At 32.2% G+C, this 23,375-nt stretch overlaps 1 protein-coding gene and 2 long non-coding RNA genes across 3 annotated transcripts; 2 read left to right on the forward strand and 1 right to left on the reverse strand.

Moving 5' to 3' along the window:
- Window positions 1–287: 287 nt before the first annotated feature.
- LOC148762234 (uncharacterized) lies at window positions 288–1,640 on the reverse strand. Its single transcript, XR_016027127.1, has 2 exons — window positions 1,161–1,640; window positions 288–1,038 (listed from the first exon to the last, which is right to left on the reverse strand). It is a non-coding gene; the product is annotated as an uncharacterized LOC148762234 (long non-coding RNA).
- LOC18596353 (putative LRR receptor-like serine/threonine-protein kinase At1g56130) lies at window positions 354–12,022 on the forward strand. The gene is made up of 24 exons (XM_018123073.2): window positions 354–955; window positions 3,295–3,484; window positions 3,839–3,910; window positions 4,092–4,163; window positions 4,692–4,763; window positions 5,474–5,545; window positions 5,639–5,710; window positions 5,825–5,899; window positions 6,019–6,090; window positions 6,214–6,285; window positions 6,423–6,494; window positions 6,586–6,657; window positions 6,789–6,854; window positions 7,572–7,634; window positions 7,891–7,935; window positions 8,121–8,182; window positions 8,300–8,682; window positions 8,840–9,035; window positions 9,132–9,293; window positions 10,050–10,168; window positions 10,286–10,496; window positions 10,767–10,998; window positions 11,100–11,250; window positions 11,357–12,022. The coding sequence occupies exons 1-24, from the start codon at window positions 844–846 to the stop codon at window positions 11,744–11,746; spliced, it is 3,105 nt and encodes a 1,034-aa protein (XP_017978562.2). The 5' UTR covers window positions 354–843; the 3' UTR covers window positions 11,747–12,022.
- Window positions 12,023–20,736: 8,714 nt separating this feature from the next.
- On the forward strand, window positions 20,737–21,426 carry LOC148762235 (uncharacterized). The gene is made up of 2 exons (XR_016026932.1): window positions 20,737–20,826; window positions 21,094–21,426. It is a non-coding gene; the product is annotated as an uncharacterized LOC148762235 (long non-coding RNA).
- The last annotated feature ends 1,949 nt before the right edge of the window (window positions 21,427–23,375 follow it).

Genomic DNA, 23,375 nt, shown 5'->3' on the forward strand with positions numbered 1-23,375 from the left:
ATATATATATATTAAATATGAGAGAATATGTAAATATTTTATTAATTATTTTAATTTTATATATTTTTAATATAATTATTATAAAATTATAAAACCTTCCAATTTTGGGATCTAAAAGTCTTACTTGAGTAACTTTACCCAAAGATCGCCCTGATTAGGATTGGGACAAGATGGCTCCTACTGCCCTCCCATGCGTAGTGCATAATTTATTATTAATCTTTACAAATTTTCTTATTTATGCCATTTTAACTTATTTTTTATATAACTATAAGAATTTCAGTTTACAGTTTCAAATGAAAAAGCGAGTATGCAATTTAACTGATCTAGTGTCTTACAAAATAAACACTAGGCGTCAAGGCGACTTTTCATATCAACCATGATGAGTCGACTTGCAGAAACTTTCATGCAAAGAAGATCAATCCTTTCACCTAGAATCCAGCGACAAGCACTGCGTTTGACTTGACTTAAACAGTAAAATATGATAAACTGAACTTGGATAAAGCTCCCAAGTCCCAACCCCGAGGAGGCAGAGACCACTTCCTATCTGGCATAGCACGTACAGCACACAGCTTTCTGCGGCCTATGGAAGTCAGTGGTAGGCTTATAGTGTTTTCCTCACATTGCCAACTTCCAATTATAATTGAGAACACGCTGACAAACGGTTGGTAACTCGTGCCAAAATCAACAAATAGCTCCAGAGTTTAAATATTTTTGTTAATTGCTTCGTATTGACCAAGCTAGCTCCGAGTCGATGCTTTCTACCTCCGCACAACGAGAGGTTAATAGGAGGTGACTGAGAAGCAGGAGCAAACGTCCAACATCCTGTCTGTGAAGAGAGAAAATATGATTTTGAGGCTGAAGCCACCGTCTTCTTCCATATGCCTTCTGCTCTTCATTGTCTTCTTTTCGTGCAGCAAATCCAATGCCCAGAATGCTACCACTGACCCCTCTGAAGGTACTGATTTCTCAGTCTCTTTCTCTGTTTCTCTCTCTTTATATCTAGATATATATGTCTCTGCAGAATCCAAGCTATGCAATCTTCAAGCATGTTAGTAGAATTAGTAGAAAACAGCGGAACAGGTAATCATATAAGAAACAAATGAAATACCATCGTATCATATCAAGATCATCTATGTTCAATTCTCAAACTAGGAATATACCGAAACTATCCGAACTCCTTAGATATCAGCTGTCTTTTGCTAATTAATCTTCAGTTATGAATCCACTCCGTAACTCTCTCTCTCTCTCTCTCTCTCTCTCTGCCTAGCTCTCAGACAAAAGTTAATTACAGATAAATTTTGGTTTTCTTTTGGAAGTGGTAGGTTGTGTCAGAATTTTTTATACCAGTTAGTTGCCATCCGAATATTCGTTTGCCTAACAAGTACAGACAGATGCCACTATAAACTTCTAACTAATGATCTTTAAAAATATTATCTGAATCATTGTATGTTTGTTATTTTGGCATGATAATGGTGAAGCAACATTCATATATACCTTTCGTTTCTTAAAATCCAAACGAGTTTGTCCAGATCATCGAAATTTTAATTGAATTCAGTCATCCATTTTTTTCCTCAATAAATTCATATCTGGGTGCTTTTACAATATTGAAGTTCATCTATTTAATGGAAATTCTTGGAATATTAAGCTATGCTTGTGCGCAGAAGTTCAAACTGGTTCAGAAGTTTTTATTGCTTGCTTTGAAATTTTCTTAAGGTACGAAATGTAACACTAATAATTAACCTCTTATTGGGCAAATCAAAACCAATAGTCATAGATATTTTCAAAAGCAATCATGCTATTATTTCGGTTAAAAAATATTATTATATTAACTCACGTTGTTTAAGAATGGACCCCCATGTCAAGTGGTGCAAATATGATTATATTTATGCTGTGCAGTTCAAAAGAAGTCTCTCTCTTCCACTAAAGTCTTCATCAGGCGATTGTATGTATGCGTTTAACTTGTCGTTTCTATCAGAGTGCGTAAGCATGCTGAAACTTTTGAAAGCTGCCGCCTTCCATTCGCTGTCTTCTTTGATCAAAGCCCATAAAAAAAAAAAAAAATTATCATCAAAGAATTTGGTCCCATTGCCAACATACAAGTTATCTCATTCATCTCTTTGTCAAACATTTAATTAGAAATTGTTGACCGTTACTGCTTACTGTTAATTCTCCTAAAGTTAATAACCACAATATATAAAACTTTTTTAACAGTATTGTCATTTTCGTATTGTGTTTGATTTGATTATGCTGAGAAAAGATTCTAATTTGTATCTTGTCCTTGCCGCATGCACCCAGCCAGGTTGTACAATTTAGAACTGTCGTTTTCATTGACCAAATGTGAATCCTTTGACCTTTCGCTTTTGCTTTATGAACGTTGATTATAATTGGTTGTTATTGTCAACAGAAATATTTTTCCATCTTTGAACACTCTTTAGCCTTGATAATTCTGCTTAAGGGTTACACATAGGCTAAATTCTTGGTATCAGCTACGTACACAAACGTAATTAATAGCTCTTTTATTTCTGTCATGATTCACAATTTAGCTGCACATGAAGAAATTCATCGCTATTTTCTACTAATAAGTTCCCTGAGAATTGAATTTTGGACTTAAATTTTAATACAAGTGAAATAAATATATATATTAGTAGGTTAATTAAAACCTTCTGTTTTGAGGCTGCAAGCCAATTATCTTTTTCCTTAACTATTTCCAGTTAATTAAGAAGCTCTTGAACAATTTGTAAAATGGAAAAAGGGGGAAATATGGGTTTAGCATGTTTACATGTGTCATTGACCTTTGAAAAAAAACAAAGAAGAAGTTTGATCAAAGTTCAGTTTTGCTTCCAAATGGTCTCATATTTCACTGTATGCTTTATTGCCTTTAGACAGAGAAAAATATGCACTTTTGACCAAGTGTTCTTCCACGACTAAATATTAATACTATATTTGACTTTAGTTTTAGAGAATATGAACAAAGTAATTAATTATAGGCAAAAAAAAAAAAAAACTATAGTAATTAAAATTATGTTTGATCAACTCAATTACGGATTTGACTAAATATATTATAGTATAGAATGATAATTAGTATGATATATTAATATAAAATGGAAAAGTTTCCCCTCTTCTGACAATCATTTTAGTATTAGAATCTTCAAGCTAAGTTTTAAAATATCAAGTAGAAATGTTAATAGTAATTATTATTTCTGATAGAATTCTGTATTCTTAGCCATAATTAATTATGTCGGTAATGTCCTAACATGTTTTAATTTTTCTTGGATTATTATTAATGGGAAACAGTGAGGGCATTGAACACAATCTTTCAAAAATGGGATACACAAGCTGTGGCATCATGGAACATCAGTGGAGAGCCATGCAGTGGGCTTGCACTTAGTCCAAGTGATTCTGTGCTTGAAGATCCTGAAAATAACCCAGCTATCAGATGTGATTGTTCTTTCAACAGCAACACTCTCTGCCACATCACCAGACTGTATGCTTGCACTCTCACTCTCTTCTCCATTTCCTCTTTTACCAGATACTACATAAATATTAAGTCATTAATATTGAAGTACCAGTTAATTTTCAAAAAAAAAAAAAAATTGTAGTACCAGTTAAAATAAGGCCAAGGACCAGCTCCAACTAGTCCATATTGACTAGTAATATTGAAATGGATCTTCCGGAAAGATTTAAGCATAAGGTTTTCATGTATTCTAGTTTAATTAGAAATCTTTTTGAATCACATTGTGTTGCAAGTAATCCTGCCGCATACCAAATGAATTCACCTTATGGTGACTTGAATCAATAGCCTTGTGGAATGGTTTACATGTTTATACACTTTTGTCAGGAGGGTATACGCTCTGGATAGACGAGGAGTGATACCAGAGGAGCTTTTGGATTTTCCTTTTCTGACATTCTTGTAAGAATGTTCTTTTCCCTCTCTGTTTCTCCTCGATTTTTAAGATTTCCAAATGAATACAGATTTTATAGTATTTACCATATCAGTAACTGTAAGGATGTCCTTTAATCATGGTAAATAGCTAATTGTATTCATCATAATGGGAGAGTAACTAACAATTATTCCTTGTTTGATGATGCAGGAAGATTGATCAAAACTTCTTTAGTGGTCCCTTGCCAGCCTTTATTGGAAACATGTCTAGACTAGAGATATTGTAAGTGCTGAAGGCTGGTCTCCTTTTTGGTACAACATTATCTCTGAAATTTGCAAAATCTATCTAGCTTTGTGATGGTGTTCAGGCCTTAACAACAAGTTTCCAATAACAGTAGTTAAGGATTATCAACATAATAAAGAAAGGAGGAAAAAAAGGCCACTTCCAAGCCTAATTCAGTTGTAGGTTTCAACTATGGGATTACCTTCAACTAATAACTAGTGGAACTCATAAATTTACTCTCATTCCCTGTCATACATAGAAGCGTGGCTTTTGTAACGAAGATGAACCACTAAAGTGTTAAACTCCTCTCTCTTTTATACTAGCATAGAAAATCATTCTTTTTCCTGATTTTCGCGTATATTTTTCCTTTTTTTTTTTATGGTACAATATGTTTCATTTATTTTTGAGATGGTAATTGTGCACACTTGAAATATAAGATGCTACTCATTTAAAATATTATTATTGCAAACTTCTTATGTTCAAGGAGACACTATTCTGGAGATTATTTATTTGTTTTAATTTGTACAGGTCAATTGCCCACAATGATTTCTCGGGACCCATTCCAAAGGAGCTTGGAAGTCTTAAGGCGCTAAATATGCTGTAAGACTTGAAAAAACTCTCTAAAAATGAAACGGGGTCCTTTCGTCACCTTAAAGAATCAATTAGTTCTGGTTTTTAGGCAAATATTTACTCTTTTATGCTACCATATGCCTTAAAGAATAAATTAATTGATATTGTCTTTCATACTTGCCAAGGAATACAATTGTTCTAGCTTTTGATTTGAAGGATACTGCTGCTTGTAGATGTAGTTGCCTCGTACATGTTCTGCCAAAGTGCTGTTGCTTTAATACCACATGTCTAAACTAGATATAATCAGTTCTTCTCTATTAAATTTAAGGATATAAGTAATTTACACTTCCTGTTTAATTCGATCACTTCATCTGTATGAGATTATCCAACTTTATTTACAGTCAAACATAAGATTTCACTGATTGCAATCATAATCATTCACAATCATTGTTGTATAACCAAAACATCAGAACATAGAGAAGAACCACCTCACAACAGAAAATTTGGTATGCCACTCAGACATCTTTCTTAATACACCTTATTTAAATTACAATTTCCGATGAGACTCCTCAAAAGGGTTAGTTGTGAAATCTCTTGAAAAGTTTTCTGATTTGTTCTCTCTTTTGTTAAAATTGCATGATTTGTATCCATTCAGGTATATACATTGTATGGTATGAATACAAATCGGTTCTTATATATGATTTCTGCAAAACGTATTTATGTGAATCTATGTCATGCAGGTCTTTTGGTCATAATAATTTCTCAGGAACACTCCCTCCGGAACTTGGTAATTTAGTCAACCTTCAAGAAATGTAAGGTCTAACTTTCTTTAGTTCTTTGTAGGTGATTTTGTTAACAGGTTTACCATGTGAAATTATAACAACATTGGTGTATAAATGTGACAGTTACATTAACAGTTGTGGATTGGGTGGCGAGATTCCCTCAACATTTGCTAACCTTGAAAAACTGGAAACTGTGTAAGAAAGACCTAGCGATTGTAACCCTTCCATATGTTTATTGCCTTTTGTGTCTCCAGGACCTGCAAATTGCCTTACGTTACCTTATTAACAGTGAGCTTTGCTGAATTTCAGGTGGGCATCTGACGTTGCTTTCACAGGCAACATACCCAACTTTATTGGCAATAACTGGACAAAGCTTACAACATTGTATGTTATGAAACTTTTTAGTTAATCTTTCAAATTAGTTCTCCCTGAATCAGCATTAAGGATAGCTCTGCCTAGATTTTTCATCAGTTTGACTAGTGATCTGTCACATGTTTATACAGGAGATTGGAAGGGAACTCTTTTGCAGGACCAATACCATCCAGTTTTGCGAACTTGACCTCATTGACGTCTTTGTGAGTAGATATCTTGTTTTTTCTGACACTTTCCTACACTTTGGGGCTCTTTCGCTTTTTCTGCATAGTTGTGCATGCATGTATATAGGAATGTGTCTTTGATGCTTGTATATAATCATGTAGGCGAATTGGTGGTATATACAATGGAAGCTCTTCTCTTGGTTTTGTAAGAAATCTAAGGAACTTGACTGACTTGTGAGTTAAGCATACTCTTTACTTCTTGTACTCATCTGTTACTTCATTTTGGGAAAGGAAAATGAATGTTTTCATCTAAATTTGTCGACTAAAAGACTTATTAAGCTTTTTTTTTTGTTTCTTTTTATTTCCTGTAGAGTTCTAAGAAATGTCTTACTCACTGGTAATTTGCCATCTTTTATCACGGAATTACAATCTTTACAAAAGCTGTAAGTTTTATTTACAAATTAACTGCTTCCGTAATTTATCATATTTGCTTCTGCTTTATTTATTTATTTTTTAATTTCTGTCTTCTTCCAGGGATTTTAGTTTCAACAACTTAACAGGCCAAATTCCAAGTGCTTTGTTCAATATGAATTCTCTTGAAAACTTGTAAGCTTTAAAAAAACCATCCCTTCAATTGCTAAAAATCTCATTTTATGTATCTTGGACTTTTTGTGAGCTGTAAGTTTTATATAGATAACATCATTCTCCTCTGTTGTTTCTTCTATTAAACTGGCCAGGTTTCTTGGAAATAATAGTCTGTCAGGTACCCTTCCCACCCAAAAGAGCGATACTCTTCAGACTATGTAAGTCATCCTATCAAACGAACTTATTTTATTGCATCAGTTTGGCATTATTCTGCTGACTGATGTTGTTAATTCTCACACGATGCATAAACTAGTCTCCCAATAAAACAATGTCATCTCCCCTTTGGAGGAAAAGGAGGGTTTGGGAAGTTGTAGGGGCTGGTATCTCTTGTAGCATACATTGGATGGCATGAGTTGACTAAGGACAACCATCTGTTACTGCAACCACTTATAATTTTGCAATGGCATCATCCTGAAGATGCATTTTTGCTAAATTCTTGGATGAGAGAAAAAGGAAATAGATTAGTCAAAAAACAAATCTCTTGTAGGTTGCATTGCTTGATTTGCTAAATTGGTTTATGGTTTTGAGTGGCTACAAATAAAATTCTCAAAAAGAATTTTGCATAGCAGCTTCTTATGTTCCTCACCATTTTCCGTAATCATTACGTTGCATGTTTTAATCTCCCTTTTCTTCCCTGATGGAAGAGGATTGGGGAAGTAGATGCTGGGTAAATCCTCTATGCAAGTACACTTAGAAGTTTCTTTTTCATTGAATGTTATTCTTAAACATCCACCATCTGGTATTAACCATAATTGAAGCCATCAGTCAGTATCATCCACCTAGAGAACCATCAAACAGTAAAAGCAGTTAAATCCTGTTGGTGGTAATATGTTCATACTCCTACTCACTTTTTGCTAATGTACTTCTCTATGCAGAGATTTATCATACAATTTTCTATCAGGAAACTTGCCATCATGGATAAACTCAGGCTTACAACTGTATGTACCTTAAACCATGATACTTCCTTTAGTTACCTTTCTTTTCTTATTTTAACACTTTGCTTTGAAGCTTAAGGCTTTTTTGGTGCTCAAATGGAGCTTACTTTCTTATAATTGATATCTTAATGTTAAAAGGAACCAATTGCAAATCAATGCCAATATTTAATGGTGTACTTTGTTCACACATTGTCAAAAAGATTTAGGACATATACTTAAAAGAAATTGTTAAGAGGTTGTTTCATGACATTTTATGTAGGAATTTGGTGGCCAATAACTTCACATCCAACAGCTCAAACATAAGGTGAGTTATCATCCTGTGGCACCCTGTTTTTCCCTTCTTTCCATATTTTCCCAATGAGTAAAATTGTGAAACTATCTGGAAAGAATTGTTGTACATCTATGAAACCAAATGCTTTCTACTATCTCTGTTATGTGATGCATTGATTTTAGAATGCCTAATCCAGTAATTGCTTTGAAATTCCACAGGCTTTTACAAGGATTAGAATGCCTTCAAAGAAGCTTTCCATGCAATAGAAACACTCCACGATGTAAGCTTAGCTGCAACTTTGGAACCGGCATTTGTTTTTGAGGTTTCAATTATATATAGATTAATCATGACAAATGCTTAGTACTTCGCTAACATATTTCAATGTTGGCATTGGCAGATGCAAACTTCTCGATCAAGTGCGGTGGCCCACAGATGATATCTAATGGGATAGTGTTTGAGGCTGAGAACAGTACTACTTTTGGTGCAGCATCTTTTAATGTAACCAGTACACAGAAATGGGCAGTTAGCAATGCTGGCTTGTTTGCAGACAGGCAAAATCAAAAGTATGTGGAAAACACCTTTGCACAAGTGAGAAATACAGGCACTCCGGAGCTGTATCAGACTTCAAGGCTATCCCCTGGATCGCTCAGATACTATGGCCTAGGCCTTCAGAATGGGCTTTATACTGTAAACTTGTTCTTTGCAGAAACAGGTTTCCCAGACCGAAGCACGCAGACTTGGAAGAGTCTAGCAAGGCGTGTTTTCGATGTTTATGTTCAGGTAAGTTTTCATTTAAAGTAGAAATTCATGCCATTCTCAGTGGTAGATCATATGATTCATGCCCTCTATTTCTGATGTTTCTATGATCACAATTATTTTCACTTAATTTTACATTTAGAAATCTTACTGCTATAATATCTCATCAATGCTTCATCAGGGAACCCGGCAATTAAGGGATTTTGATATATCAAAGGAGGCAGGTGGGGTTCAGAGAGCAATAACTAAGAATTTCACTGCTAATGTAACGGAGAACCATCTTGAAATTCACCTGTTTTGGGCTGGTAAGGGAACCTGCTGTGAACCAGAACAAGGTTATTATGGTCCATCCATTTCAGCTATTAGTGTTGTTCCAAGTAAGACACTTTAAAACTTATGAATCTTCATGTATTATGTGCTTCATGTGCATATCTTCTGTTAGCTATTTCTAATAAGGTTGTTTTGTTGCTCAGATTTCAAACCAACTGTCAGTGGGATACCTCCAGGCACTCCTAAAAAGAAAAACCAGACAGCATTGATTGTTGGTATTGCAGTTCCTGTTGCAGTCGTGGCTTTGATACTTATATTTGCAATTATTTATGTTAAGAGAAGAAAAGAAGATGATGATGAGGAAGGTAAGAGCATCAGTGTATCATTAAACATATATATAGCAATAGTAGTCATTCTATGTCAGAAAAAAGATGCATCTCATTGAATTTCTTGATTTAGAACATTGAATCATCTCATTCAAGATTTTGAGGGAATAAGTGAAGGAGTTACTTTTCACCTTTCAGCTAGGCGGGAGGTAGTGGATGCTATGTGTATAGTAAAGCCTCTACACTCTCTTGACAGTAATGGGGAGTGATTAGTTTATTGCAAATAAAAAACTTAGTTTTCAAAGGCCTTGAGAGCACAGGCACATACTTGCCATGGATAGAAGATATCAAAAGCTCACTGACAGAAAGTAGTACCCTGTCATGTGCTGATAAGAAAATAGGGGAGACATAAAGCATTCTGCATATCTTGGAAAATTAGCTTGAATAATTTGAATTTTAGCCTTCTTGGTTTTGGAATTTTATAAACATTACGTGTCTTGTGCCCTGTAGTGCGGTTAAGGTTCAAGGCAGCTGTTCTCACCTTTAGATCTCCTATATTCAATATCATTCTTTGGGATTAATTTATTTGAAAACACCCCAAAATCTTTTTTTTTTAAAAAAAGAGAAAGAGAAAAGCCTTCTGCCTTTAAAATTGGGATGCTTCCCATACACTAGCCAATTTCATTAGTCTTTCAAAGATATATCTAATAATGGTTATTGGTAATAGTAGAGAAGTTTTATTGCATTTCATCCTTACAACTTACAGCCTACTAATTGCCTTACCTTACTCTGCAGTATTTCTTGGTATTGGCCCAAGACCAAACACATTTAGTTATTCTGAGTTGAAAGCTGCCACAGAAGACTTCAGTCCTTCAAGGAAGTTAGGAGAAGGGGGATTTGGACCTGTATACAAGGTAAACTCTGTCTTACATTTTTAGCATGTAGCCATGGTAAAAGCTTGATGTATAATGATGAAAATGATTAATAGAGGATGATTTATTACATTGTTACTAAATCTTAGTACGTTTTAGGGAACACTTTCTGATGGGAGAGTTGTAGCTGTGAAGCAACTTTCAGTAGCATCACACCAAGGGAAGGATCAATTTGCTACTGAGATAGCTACCATATCAGCAGTGCAACATCGTAATCTTGTCAAACTATATGGGTGCTGCATCGAAGGAAATAGGCGCCTTCTTGTTTACGAGTATCTTGAAAACAAAAGTCTTGATCAGGCACTCTTTGGTATGAAGAACATTCTGTAATTATTTAATGCTCCATATCCTTTGGAACCCATGTCCTCTGCAGTTTCTAAAATTTCTAACCTATAATAATACAACTTTTTGTTTTACAAACAAAAACATAAAAGAATGGGATTGGAATCGTAAGATAATCATGTGCAAGATTTATTCTCTCTTGTTCAGTCTTTGGATAGGAAAATGCAGTATATGTGCAGTCCAATTGATTCCTTAGTTGATTAATGAACAAGTTTATCTGACTTCTTGGATTATGCAGGAGACAATTACTTGCATCTTGATTGGCCAACTCGCTTCAATGTCTGCTTGTCAACTGCAAGAGGGCTAGCTTATCTTCACGAGGAGTCTAGGCCAAGGATTGTCCATAGAGATGTCAAGGCAAGTAATATTTTGCTTGATGCAGAGCTCTGCCCAAAAATATCTGATTTTGGATTGGCAAAGCTTTATGATGACAAGAAAACGCACATCAGCACTCGGGTTGCTGGAACCATGTAAGCCCCTTCAACCTTTTGTTCATGACTCCCTCCATAATGCGTGGTTAGATTTAGGAATTTTCTATAAACATTCACCATTTAATTTAATTATCTTGAAGTGGTTACCTGGCGCCGGAGTATGCAATGCGTGGGCATCTCACTGAGAAGGCTGATGTTTTTGGCTTTGGTGTTGTTGCTTTGGAGATTGTCAGTGGTAGACCAAACTCTGACAATAGCCTAGAAAATGATAGGATTTATCTTCTTGAATGGGTAATGAAAAGGAAAATTTCCCCCTTTGTAGTGCTATTTGTTCAAGTACCTTTTAAAATTAAAAGGACTTACTCATGATTATATATTGTTTCTACGATGTCTCTAGGCATGGACCCTGCATGAAAATAACCAAAGCTTGGGTCTGGTGGATCCATCTTTAGTGGAGTTTGATGAAAATGAAGCTCTCCGAATGATAGGAGTGGCACTTTTATGCACTCAGGCATCACCAGCGATGCGGCCGCCCATGTCTCGTGTTGTGGCTATGCTTGCTGGAGATATTGAAGTGAGCAGTGTCACGTCAAAACCAAGTTATTTAACTGATTGGCATTTTAAGGATATAACAGGCACCTTCATGAGTGAAGAAACACAAACATCCATTGCATCCGATAACAGTGACATCAAGAGCGGTAAGAGCAAGACTATGTCAGGGACAGAACCAGTGCTCTCTCCAGCAAATGTTACTGAATTCGCTGACATTATTGGAGATGGAAGGTAGAATTGTTTGTTCCATGCTGCTAATACACCATGTCATTATGTTACAAGCAGAACTTGGTACCTTTCTTCTATGCTGTTTTTCCTTCTGCTTACTTTGTAGTCCTTGAAACTGTACTCTCTACACATATATAAGGTGAATTGTCGCATGCTATGCGTTGGCAATATTTTGATTTTCAGACCACAAAGACTTGCGGTTGTTGGATTATTGATGTATAACCATAAATTGTTAGGACATTGAATTGAAAAATGTAAAACTTGGTTTCAAGGTGTGTATAAATGGCACTGTCTTTAAGGTTTTATTTGTCTCCACTAGGGTTGTTAACGAATAAGGTACCTACTATTTTGAGATATTCAAACCCTAACTTTATTTGAATATTTTTGAAAATTACTATTCTAATCTTAACCCTAATGCATCCCTATTACTTTATAATTATCCTAACTCGTTTAAAAACCCGATTATGTAAAAAATATTAAAATGCTATTCATGAGTACCAAATTATCTGAATCCGTAACTGTATCCATATATAATAATATTTTTTTAACATATTTTATATAATTTACTAATAGTTAAATTAACAAAAGCACACAAATATTAAAATTAAAATTTAAATAATAAAAAAATATCTCAAACATAATTAATAGTTTTATAAGTTATAATTTTTGTATTGTTAACACAAAATAGAAAGTAAATATGTTTATATTCAAAGTGTATATATACCAAAATATTTTTAGTATATATATAATAGTAATTATAGTTCTTATAAATGAACCCAATGTATAGAAAGTATATATATTAGAAGACATTACAAGTCAATTAATAATCATAATTTCATTAATTAATTTAATTAACTATATGGGTTTGTTCTTAATTACATGAAATTAAAAAAAAATAACTATGTTTCAAAATTATTTTAATCTCACAACTTCTTTTAGATTTCTTAATTATAAGTTTATATAAACAAATGTATATATATATTGTAATTAATAATTTTATAAGTTATAATTTTTGTAATGGTAATACAAAATAGAAAGTAAATATGTTTATATTTAAAGAACACACACACATATATACTAAAAGTATTTTAATATATACAATAGTAATTATATTTCTTATAAATAAAGCTAATGTATATAAATTATATATATTAAAAGGCATTACAAGTTAATTAATAATTATAGTTTCATAAATTAATTTAATTAACTACATAAGTTTATCCTTAATTATATTGAATTTAAAACAATAACTAAGTTTTAAAACTATTCTAATCTCATAACTTCTCTTTAAGTTTATATATTATATGTTTATATAAACAAAATAATATTTATTATAATTAATAATTTTATAAGTTATAATTTTTGTAATGTTAATACAAAATAGAAAGTAAATATGTTTATATTTAAAGTATATATATACTAAAAATATTTTTGTATATATAATAGTAATTATATTTATTATAAATTAACTCAATATGTAAACTATATATATTAAAAGACATTACAAATTAATTAATAATCATAGTTTCATGAATTAATTTAATTAATTATATGAATTTGTCCTTAATTTCATGAAATTAAAAAAAAAATAGTTAGGTTCCAAAACTATTTTAATCTCCAAAGCTCTCTTTAAGTACATATATTATAAGTTTATATAAACAATGGTGTATATATTATAATTAATAATTTTTTAAGTTATAATTTTTGTAATGGTAAGACAAAATAGAAAGTGAATATATTTATATTAAAAGTATTATATATAATAGTAATTATATTTCTTTATAATATGATATGATATTTATATTATTTAAACATAATTAATAATCTAATAATTTTTTAATTTAAATATATTAATGTCATCATATTAATAATTAAAGTAACCATACTTTTCATATATTTATTAGTTTTTAATAAAAAGAATTACTTGTAGAGTTGGTAAAAATTATATATTTTTAATTTAATTATTAAAATAATAATAAAATATTTGTAAATAGTAATTGAGTTTGAGCGTATATTCTCGGGGTGATACTTGAACCCTACCCGAACTCAATACGGGTAGTGAAATCACTACCCAAATCCATCTCAAACTCGGTTATAAGGTATCATTACCCTATATAACTGATATCCATTGCCATCCTTAGTCCCCACTTGTAGTGTGTAAAAAAGTTACAGGTGTATAAATCTCAAATATACAATGAAGTTTAGTGATTGACGACGTTTTACACCGATGAAATCAATCCACTGAGTACTCACTGGAGTATGACAAATTTATCAAAGTTCTATAAAATTTTTATGTAGTAAAATATTATAGAAGAAAACTTGAAAAATGTTTGAGAAAAGAAGGAAAGATACTATTGTTTTCTGTTGTACATTTTGTTGGTAAAGGAAGGTCTTTTTTATAAGCTTATATGTCTATTCTCAATAGGTACAGTTTATGTTTGTTTCAAACAGTTGAAACTGTTGGTCTTTTCCAACATACGTGACTTTTTCTTTTTTATTTCCAACAGATATAACCCTTCCCTTATTTCCTAATTTCGAACAGTCATAACTTTTCCTTTTACTCTAATATGGAATTGTGTCCCATATTTATTTGAAAATGTCCAACAATCTCCCATCATTTTCAAATTAATCTAAATTTTTGATAATATTGGAAATCAATTGCATAATGAAAGTGTCTTTCGATTGAACTTTCACTTAGTGAAAACATGTTAAAGTTAACCGAAATTGCATAGTAGATTATGCTTTGAACTAGCTATTCTATATGGCTAACCGAATACATCTTACACAATGATTTCAACACTAATGAATGCACAGTATCCAACAACGCTTTTATGGCCATGCATTTATATCCTCTTTTCATCAATGCTGTTAAAGCCAATCTCTTGAACTCTTAGAAACGGCCACATTTCACACTCACATAGGTAGATCCCATCAAGAATGCCCCCATAACTAAAGCATTCTAACAAATTTATGTTGTGAGTCTATTAAGATATATAATTCATTATTTCCTTATGTATAACACTTTACTTGGGATGAAATATAATACATTTTATTATAGTGCTAGTAGCCACATGCAGATGATATCCTTTGTTTCATTGAACTTAAGATTTGACGTTGTACCCAGCGTTGAGTCGAGTTTTCACCATGGATGACTTTCAATTTATGAGCTTGAGCTTCATCCCTTTGAAGGTCTTATGTACAAGATCTTTAACAAGACTTTTTGTTAAAAGATCTACGAAGTTTTCACTAGACCTCACAAAAGTTATAGTAATCACTCCATCAGAAATTAATTTTTGAACATAACTATGTCTTAATATAATATGTCTAGACTTTTCATTATACACTTGGCTATATGCTTTTGCTAAAGTAGCTTCACTATCACAGCGAATATAAATTGGAGAAATTAGTTTAGGTCATAAAGGCATATCATATAATAAATTTCTTAGCCATTAGGCTTCCTAAGTGGCAGTAGCCAATGTAATAAATTTGACTGCCATGGTAGATCTGTTATATACGTTTATTTCTTGGACCCCTAAGAAATGGCACCCTCAAGCATGATATCTTTATCTCAAAATATTTTAATTTCTAGAATGACATTCGCTGCACCTATATATTTCATTGCAAAGTTATTTGACAAAAACTTCTTTGTCTCATCAACTTATTCCAAATCCGTAAAAAAAAATAGCATATCATCCACATATAAACAAATTATAACATCTCTACCTTTTTGAAGTTTGTTATATATACACTTGTCAGATTCATTTATATTTTAGCCACTGGCTAAAACAATTTCATCAAAATTTTGATCCATCCACTTGTGGAAGCATGATCATTTAAACTTGTAATCCAACTAGAATCCAAATATCTCTCTAGTACTGATGCATATCCATTATAGCAACGTCCATAATTGAATGTTTTCTTTAAGTATCTTAGTACTCGATTTATGGCTTGTTAGTGCAAAGTACTTGGATTACTTGTATACATTCTTAACTTTTCAACAACAAATGCTATATTTGGCCTTGTACATGTCATTGCATACATTAAGCAACCAATTACTCTTGTATATTGTAATTGATCAATAGCATTACCAGCATTAGGTACTAATTTAATTTGAGGATCCATGGGTATAGATGCTAGTATACATTTACTAAGATAAAACTTTTTAAGCACTTTTTGAATTTAGTGCGATTGTGATAAAGTTATGGTATTTTCATCTCGAAATATTTTAATTTTTAAAATGACATCTGCTACACCTATATCTTTTGATTGCAAAGTTATTTGACAAAAATTTCTTTGTCTCATCGACTTCTTCCAAATTCGTACAAAAAATTAGCTTATCATCCACATATAAGCAAAGCATAACACCTTTGCTATTTTGGAATTTGCTATTTATGCACTTGTTAAATTCATTTGTGTTGTAGCCATTAATTAAAACGATTTCATTAAATTTTTGATGTCATTGTTTTGGTGCTTATTTAAGCCCAAACAACGATTTGACAAGTTTACAAACTTTATGCTCTTGTCTTGAAACAACAAATCCTTTTGGTTGTTCCATGTAGACTTCTTCTTCTAATTCATCATTTAACAATGCTGTTTTGACATCTATTTGATGAATTACCAACTTATAAATTGATATAAGGGAAATTAGAAGTCTAATTGTAACAATTCTTACTATTGAAGTATAAGTATCAAAGTAGTCAATTCCTTACTTTTTCGTAAAGCCTTTGACTACTAATCTGGCTTTGAACTTGTCTATGGTTTCATCTACCTTCATTTTTTTTTAAAGTCCATTTACAACCTATTGGTTTGGAACCAAGTGGAAGATCAACCGATATCCAAGTATTATTTTCCATTATTGAGTCCATCTCATCATTGATTGCTTCCTTCCAAAATACAGTGCCTCGTCATATATAACAGTGTCTGATTTCAAATTAAAACAAGAAGAAATCTTATTGTCAATATTTTCTCCTGTTTCTTTTACAAGGAATATGTAAATGGCTGGACCAAAATCTTTTACCTTTTTACCTTTTTTGCTTTTCCTTATTTTAAGACTAGATTCATCATTATTTTCATTTTGTATCAACGGAATGACATTTGATTGAACTGATTATAATGGTTGTAGTTGTCTTGAAACAAATTTGAATATATTTTTATCAAATATTGCATCTCTTGATTCAATAACAATGTTGATTGGAATTGAATCATTTGTTTCAATTACCATGAACCTATATGTTTTACTATGTTGTGCATATCTTATGAATATGCATTCTATTTCTCTTCACCCAATTTTTTTCTTTTGAGTTTCGAAACTTTAACTACAACTTTACATCCTCAAACCTTCATATAACTAAGGTTTGGCTTCTTTTTCTTCCATTGCTCATATGGGGCATTTTACTTTCCTTTTTAGGAACTCTACTTAACATATGACAAGTTATCAATAGAGTTTCTCTCCAAAAACCTTTTCCAAGACCTGATTATAATAACATATCATTTACTATTTTGGTTAAGATCCTATTTTTCATTTCTGCCACACCATTATATTGTGGTGTGTAAGGTGTTGAAATATGATGGATGATCCTGGTGGAGGAAAATAACTTGAATTATAATATTATTCACTTTTTCCAATCTTAAACACTAGACAAAAGATTTACATTGTAATTCAACTTTTGATTTATAAATCTTAAATTTATCAAGTACTTCATCTTTAGAATACAGCAAATATACATAGCAATATCTAAAGAAATCATCAATGAATGTGACAAAATATTTCTTTCCATCTAATGCAACTGTACTATGCATATTACATACATCACTATTTATTAGTTCAAGTAATTTAGTATTTCCTTTAACTTAAGAAAAAGGATTTCTAGTTATTTTTGTTAGCATGCATGCATTGCATATATCAATATTTGGATTAAATTTTGGAATTAAGTCCATTTTATACATATCATCCAATCTTTTATAATTTAGATGTCCTAATCTACAATCGCATAAATTAGAAGATTCACCCATATAAGAAGAAATAACTGTTTTATTCTTATTATTATTAACTATATTTAGTTTGAACATTTCATCACACATGTAACATGTTCCAACAAAAATTTTCCTTTTGGACAGAATGAATTTTTGCCTCAAATACAAGCTTGAAACCAAACTTATTTAATAGACTTCCAAACATTAAATTTTTCCTAACTTCTGGAACATAATATACATATTTCAAAGTTAAAACTTTTCCATAAGTGAATTCAAGTTCAACAATCCCTTTATCTTTAATCATTGTTGTAGAAGAATTTCCCATATATAGGAAATTTTCATACTCACTTGGTGCGAAATTCTTGAAAAGACTTTTATCATTGCACACATGTTTTGTTACTCTAGAATCAATCCACCAAGCATGATTTTCTTCAAGCACATTGATTTCAGAAATCATGGCTACAAAATTTTCAGAAGCATTTCTTCTTGATGAATCATTTTTCTTATTCAATAATTGACATTTATTCTTGAAATGTCATGGTTTTTTGCAATGGAAGTATGCATTTTTGTTTTGTCTTTTAAATTTTGGACCATTGGCAATCTGTTTAAACTTCTTTTTGGCAAGTTTAGCAGTTTACCTTTTCTCCACAACATATACTTTAGCTTCACCAGAAACAACAACTTGTTCTTGTTTCCTATATCCCTCTTTAATTCAAAGATGATTTGCTAAAACCTCAAGAATTATTTCTCCTTTCTTGTGTTTTAGACTTCTTTTAAAGTCTTTCCATGAAGGAGGAAGTTTGTCTATAATGGAGGATACAACTATGGCTTCATCCATGTTTATTTTATATTGTTTGAACTGATTAAGCATTTTTTTTTCATTTTTACGTAGTTGTTTAATAACAGAATATCTATGACCATTTGATAACTATTAAAGCGACTAACAATAAATTTCTTACTTATTGCATCCTCTGTCATGTATCTAGCTTCTAATATGTCCCAAAATTCATTTGTAATAGCCTCATTCTGATGTGTGAAATAAGCCATCAGCCAGACCATTTAAAATGTGACCCTTGCATATATAATTTGCATTAACCCATTTCTTCCTTTCTATGGTTGTAGCAACAAATTCATTTTCACCTTTTTTGGTCTAGGCTTTGTCAAGACATAGACGACTTTTAGTGTTGACAGTAGGAGATGCATATTCTTCTGCCATCATAGAAAGTTAACACCATCAAACTAGTCCAATTTCACAAAGTTAGAAATCAATTCTCTTAGTGTTCCACTTGCGGCAACCATTGTTTAAGTGAAAATAAAACTTTAAGATTGTTAGGACACCGAACTGAAAAATGTAAAAATTGGGTTCAAAATGCGTATCAATGCTTGTAATACCCTGTACTTGATGTGGTGACTAATAAAGTTTATTAGATGCCAATTGAGGTTAATTATAATGTTTAAAAGTGATGAAAGATAAAAGGAACAGTTGGAATAAAATATTTTGCACGAGAAGAAATAATAATAAAATAATAATATTTTATCGTAGAAGAATTTACGAAATAAAAAGTGATTCGAAAGTGAATTGAGGCATAATAAGGTATTTTGGGTACCAAGGAGACAAAAAGAGACAAGAGAAAATTTTTAGAATAAAATAATATTTTATTCAGTGTTAGAATATTCCATGAAGGAGGAGTATATGGTCAATCTAAGTGGGGGAGAAGAAGAATGAGAAAATTTTGGAGAAAAAATGATGTTAATGGGGCCGCGTGTCTTTATTAAGTAAAGATAATGCGGGTCAATAAATATTTTAAATATTACGGAGACACCACATTGGAGTACAAACTTCATACTTTGTTTGTACATGTGTAGAAGAAGATAATAGAAGGAAGTTAGAGTTAAATGAGTGTTGGAAGGACTAAATTAAAATGGAAAGAAACAAAAAGGGCAAAACAATAATTTTATGTGAAGTTTGGTCCAAGCTTCTAAAGGAAGCTTTGACTCTGATTTTTTTCAACCCAAAACCGTTCTTATCTCCTCCAGCAAAATTTTTTCCTCTTCTCCTCCATGCTCCATGCCATTCTTGAAGCTTCCATGCCATTTTCTCTTTATCCACCATGAAATCAAGTTTTCTTCACTTTCCTTTCCATGTTTTCTTTTCCTTTCTTCTCCAAACTTCTTAAGCACTAAATTTACAGCCTTTAACCCCAATTTTCAACATATCTAAACCCTAGGAGGAGAAGAAAGAAAAAGAGAGAAATGAAGAAAAAGCTTGATTTTGGTGATTCAAGCAAGGAACGGTAAGAATTCTTGTTTTTGGCTTGAGTAGTCTTTGAAAATGAGTTAGTGACTTAGATAAATGTCTTGTGGCAGCAAAAATTGGCTTGATTGGAGAAAAATTGGTAACATGTAAGCCAATAAACCCATGGGTACATGAAAGACTCAAAGTGGAAAAGGAAAACGGTAAGCTTAACACTATGTTTTTAAGCCTACGGTTAGTTGAATATTGTGAGGAATTACAGTTGTTGAAAGGATCTATTTGTCTAAGCTAGTTGAAAATTATTAAGATTGTATGGCATGTTGTTTGAAAGAAATGAAAAAGGAATATTGTGGATGGAGGATTGAGAAACAAAGTATTGAAAGTTACATAGATAACGAAGCGTGTAAACTAGAAAATAATCGAGTGAAAGTGAGAATGATTGTTGCTGCCATGTATGTGGATTATATGTGGAAATATAAGATGGATTTGAGTGGAAATTATTTAGAAAGGTTAAAGTAGACACGTGACATCATAATTAAGTTGTCGGTGATATAATTTAAGAAATTACATAAGCAATGGATATAAGCAATTTTAGTAAAAAGTGTATTAAGATGTGAGTTAATTGAAGATGGTTTCATGATAGGATGAAAAATATAAATTTGAGTAAGGATTAATTGATTGAAGTGCTGCCCGTATACGTATATAATTAAATATATTGAGTTCGTATTATTGTTAGGAAGTGCAAAGATAAGGTTAGAGTACTGTGGTGGCGTGCCAGAGTAAACATCGAGCAACCGGCCAGTGAAAATAGTTAGAGACACCTCTGAACAAATAACGATTTAATATCTCGTTGCTGCCAGGTGAGTGAACTTGCATTAAAATGTTTTAGGATATACACATTTATGTTTGATTAAATCCTCTAAAATATTTTATTGGTTTTTCTTCCACAACTTGTACAGGAACAAACCTTTATGAAATGTTTTTATGTTATAAAATGGATAGTGTGATGAATTCATATGCTTATGTATAATGTGGATATATATATATATATATATATATATATATATATATATATATAATGTCATAAATGGTGCAATTGTGTGACAAATGCAACCGTGCATGTGCAGGGTGAGGTGCACTTGTTGGTGATGACAATGGTGAGGGAGATGGATGGTGACACTACCCGTGTGCACGATGTGGGGGGATGCACACGATGACTTTGGCTATGTGCACAATGTGGGGGGATGCATATGAGCTGGGTGAGATGGGATGTCCGGCTATGTGCACGATGTGGGGGGATGCACAGGAGCTGGATGAGATGTGGTGATATACTAGTTGATATATGCTTAAGTATATGTATATGCAATAGAAAGATTATGATTATAATATGTGATTATATGGCATGATGAATCTTGAAATTTTTCCATTTACTTGTAAATTGATTTTATTGCAGCAAGAAACATTCTGTTTATACTGCCTTGCTTGGATGATTGCTGAAAATTTCCTCTCTTTCCAATTTCATGCTGAATATGGTTCCTTCATCATTAAATGATTTAATAACTAGGGGTTAAATGGAGGGATTTTAATAAGAACTTGAACTAAGTTGTATTGTTTTCGAACTTAAATGCATCATGATTTCTAAACTTTCTTAACGTTGCTTGTTCCCTTCCTATGTTCACTCACTGAGTTTGTACTCACGTTTTTAAAATTCATGTTTTAGGTTTTCTAAGTTAAAGGTGATTGGATCCTAGGACGAGGTGCTTTTCCCCATACATTACTTGGTAGGTTTAACGTAACACTAAGTGTTATCAATTGTGCCCAGAGTCACTCCGCTAACGGTCAAGTTCTAATTACGTGTATATGACTACTTGTTGTGAAATGCTGAGATTCACTTCTCAAATTATATGTATGTATATAATAGTTGATGATGCCACTATGAATACATGATTGAGTTTTATGAGTTGTTTTCAAAAGAATTGTAATTGAGCATTATGAATTTCGGACTCTAAAGGAATATGGATTAATGTATAAGATCATGTAAATAGGTTTGTTTGAGCTTAGTGGGCCGAGTCCATTGGGCCCTTGAGTCGGTCATGATCCGAAAATTAGGCTGTGACAGTGCCACTGTATTCACCCTCACTTGTAGTGTGTAAAAAAGTTACTGGCGTATAAACATCGAAAATACAATGAAACTCAATGATTGACGACATTTTGTACTGACGAAATCAATCCATTGAGTACTCACTAGAGTATGATAAGATTATCAAACTTTTATAAAATTTTTCTGTAACAAAATGATAAAGATGAAGACTTGGAGAATATTTGAGAAAGAAAGAAAAGATATTATTATTTTCTATTGTATGTTCTGTTTGTAAAGGAGAGTACTTTGTTATAGGTTTAGACGCTTGTTTCCAACAGACATAGTTTGTATTTATTTCAAACAGTCGCAACTATCTTTTCCAATATAGGTGACTTTTTTTTAACATATATAATCCTTCCTTTATTTTCTAATTTTCAATAATCATAACTTTTCCTTTTATTCTAATATGAAATTATGTCTCATATTTATTTAAAAATATCCAACATAAATATAAGGAATTAGTTTTCAAAGTATAAAATATCACATTATCCCTGTCATTTTGCACTGTAATGTTCAACTTTTTGCAGTCACAGATCAGCCACCAGAATAGCGGTCTTGGGACACAGTTGCGGCAAATATTCTTCAGTATGTTCTTATCCATGCTAGGCAGCTTCCCTCATTTCCTTTTTCAATAGTTGTCGAAATATGACTTTTCCAATAGCTGTACTTGAGGTGACCACAGCTTCTGTTTTTGTCTTTATAAATGAAATTATCAATAAAAATTCTCTCCTCTTGACTGTAGCTTGAGAGCTAACAATTCAGTTTTGAAAAAGATCTCGAATGTTTTTGTTAATCGAAGTACCGGATAATTTTCCACTCATTCATAACTAAACTATACAAATTTGACTTGTGAAACTAATTAACATGCAAAAAATTTTTGTTCTTGTTTGTGTTATTTGGGATCGTTACAACCACCTTCATGGTATTGTTCAAGCTTCCTTCACTCAAATTGATTTTTATGTCAAGAGGAGTTTTCAATGGACTTATAACGACGGTTGTGAGGTTAATAAAATTACTTTAAAAAAAAAACATGTAAAAAATATTGTTGGTGGGGAACCTTTGTACAAGATTGGCTCCCATCCTCATAATATTTTTTTTTAAGAAAAAGAAAAACCGATCACGTAAGTTTTTGCAAGTGGAATGGTGGATGGACATAGAAGTGGGTCAAGCCACCCAAGTCTGGTGGCTTGACTTTTATTTCATATCATCCACTACCCAACTTGCAGAAACTTTCATATAATAATCACCTTGAAAGCATTATTGCACTGA

The sequence above is a fragment of the Theobroma cacao genome, chromosome 6, assembly GCF_053813885.1.
Source record: "Theobroma cacao isolate CCN51 chromosome 6, ASM5381388v1, whole genome shotgun sequence".
NCBI classification, from domain to species: Eukaryota; Viridiplantae; Streptophyta; class Magnoliopsida; order Malvales; family Malvaceae; genus Theobroma; species Theobroma cacao.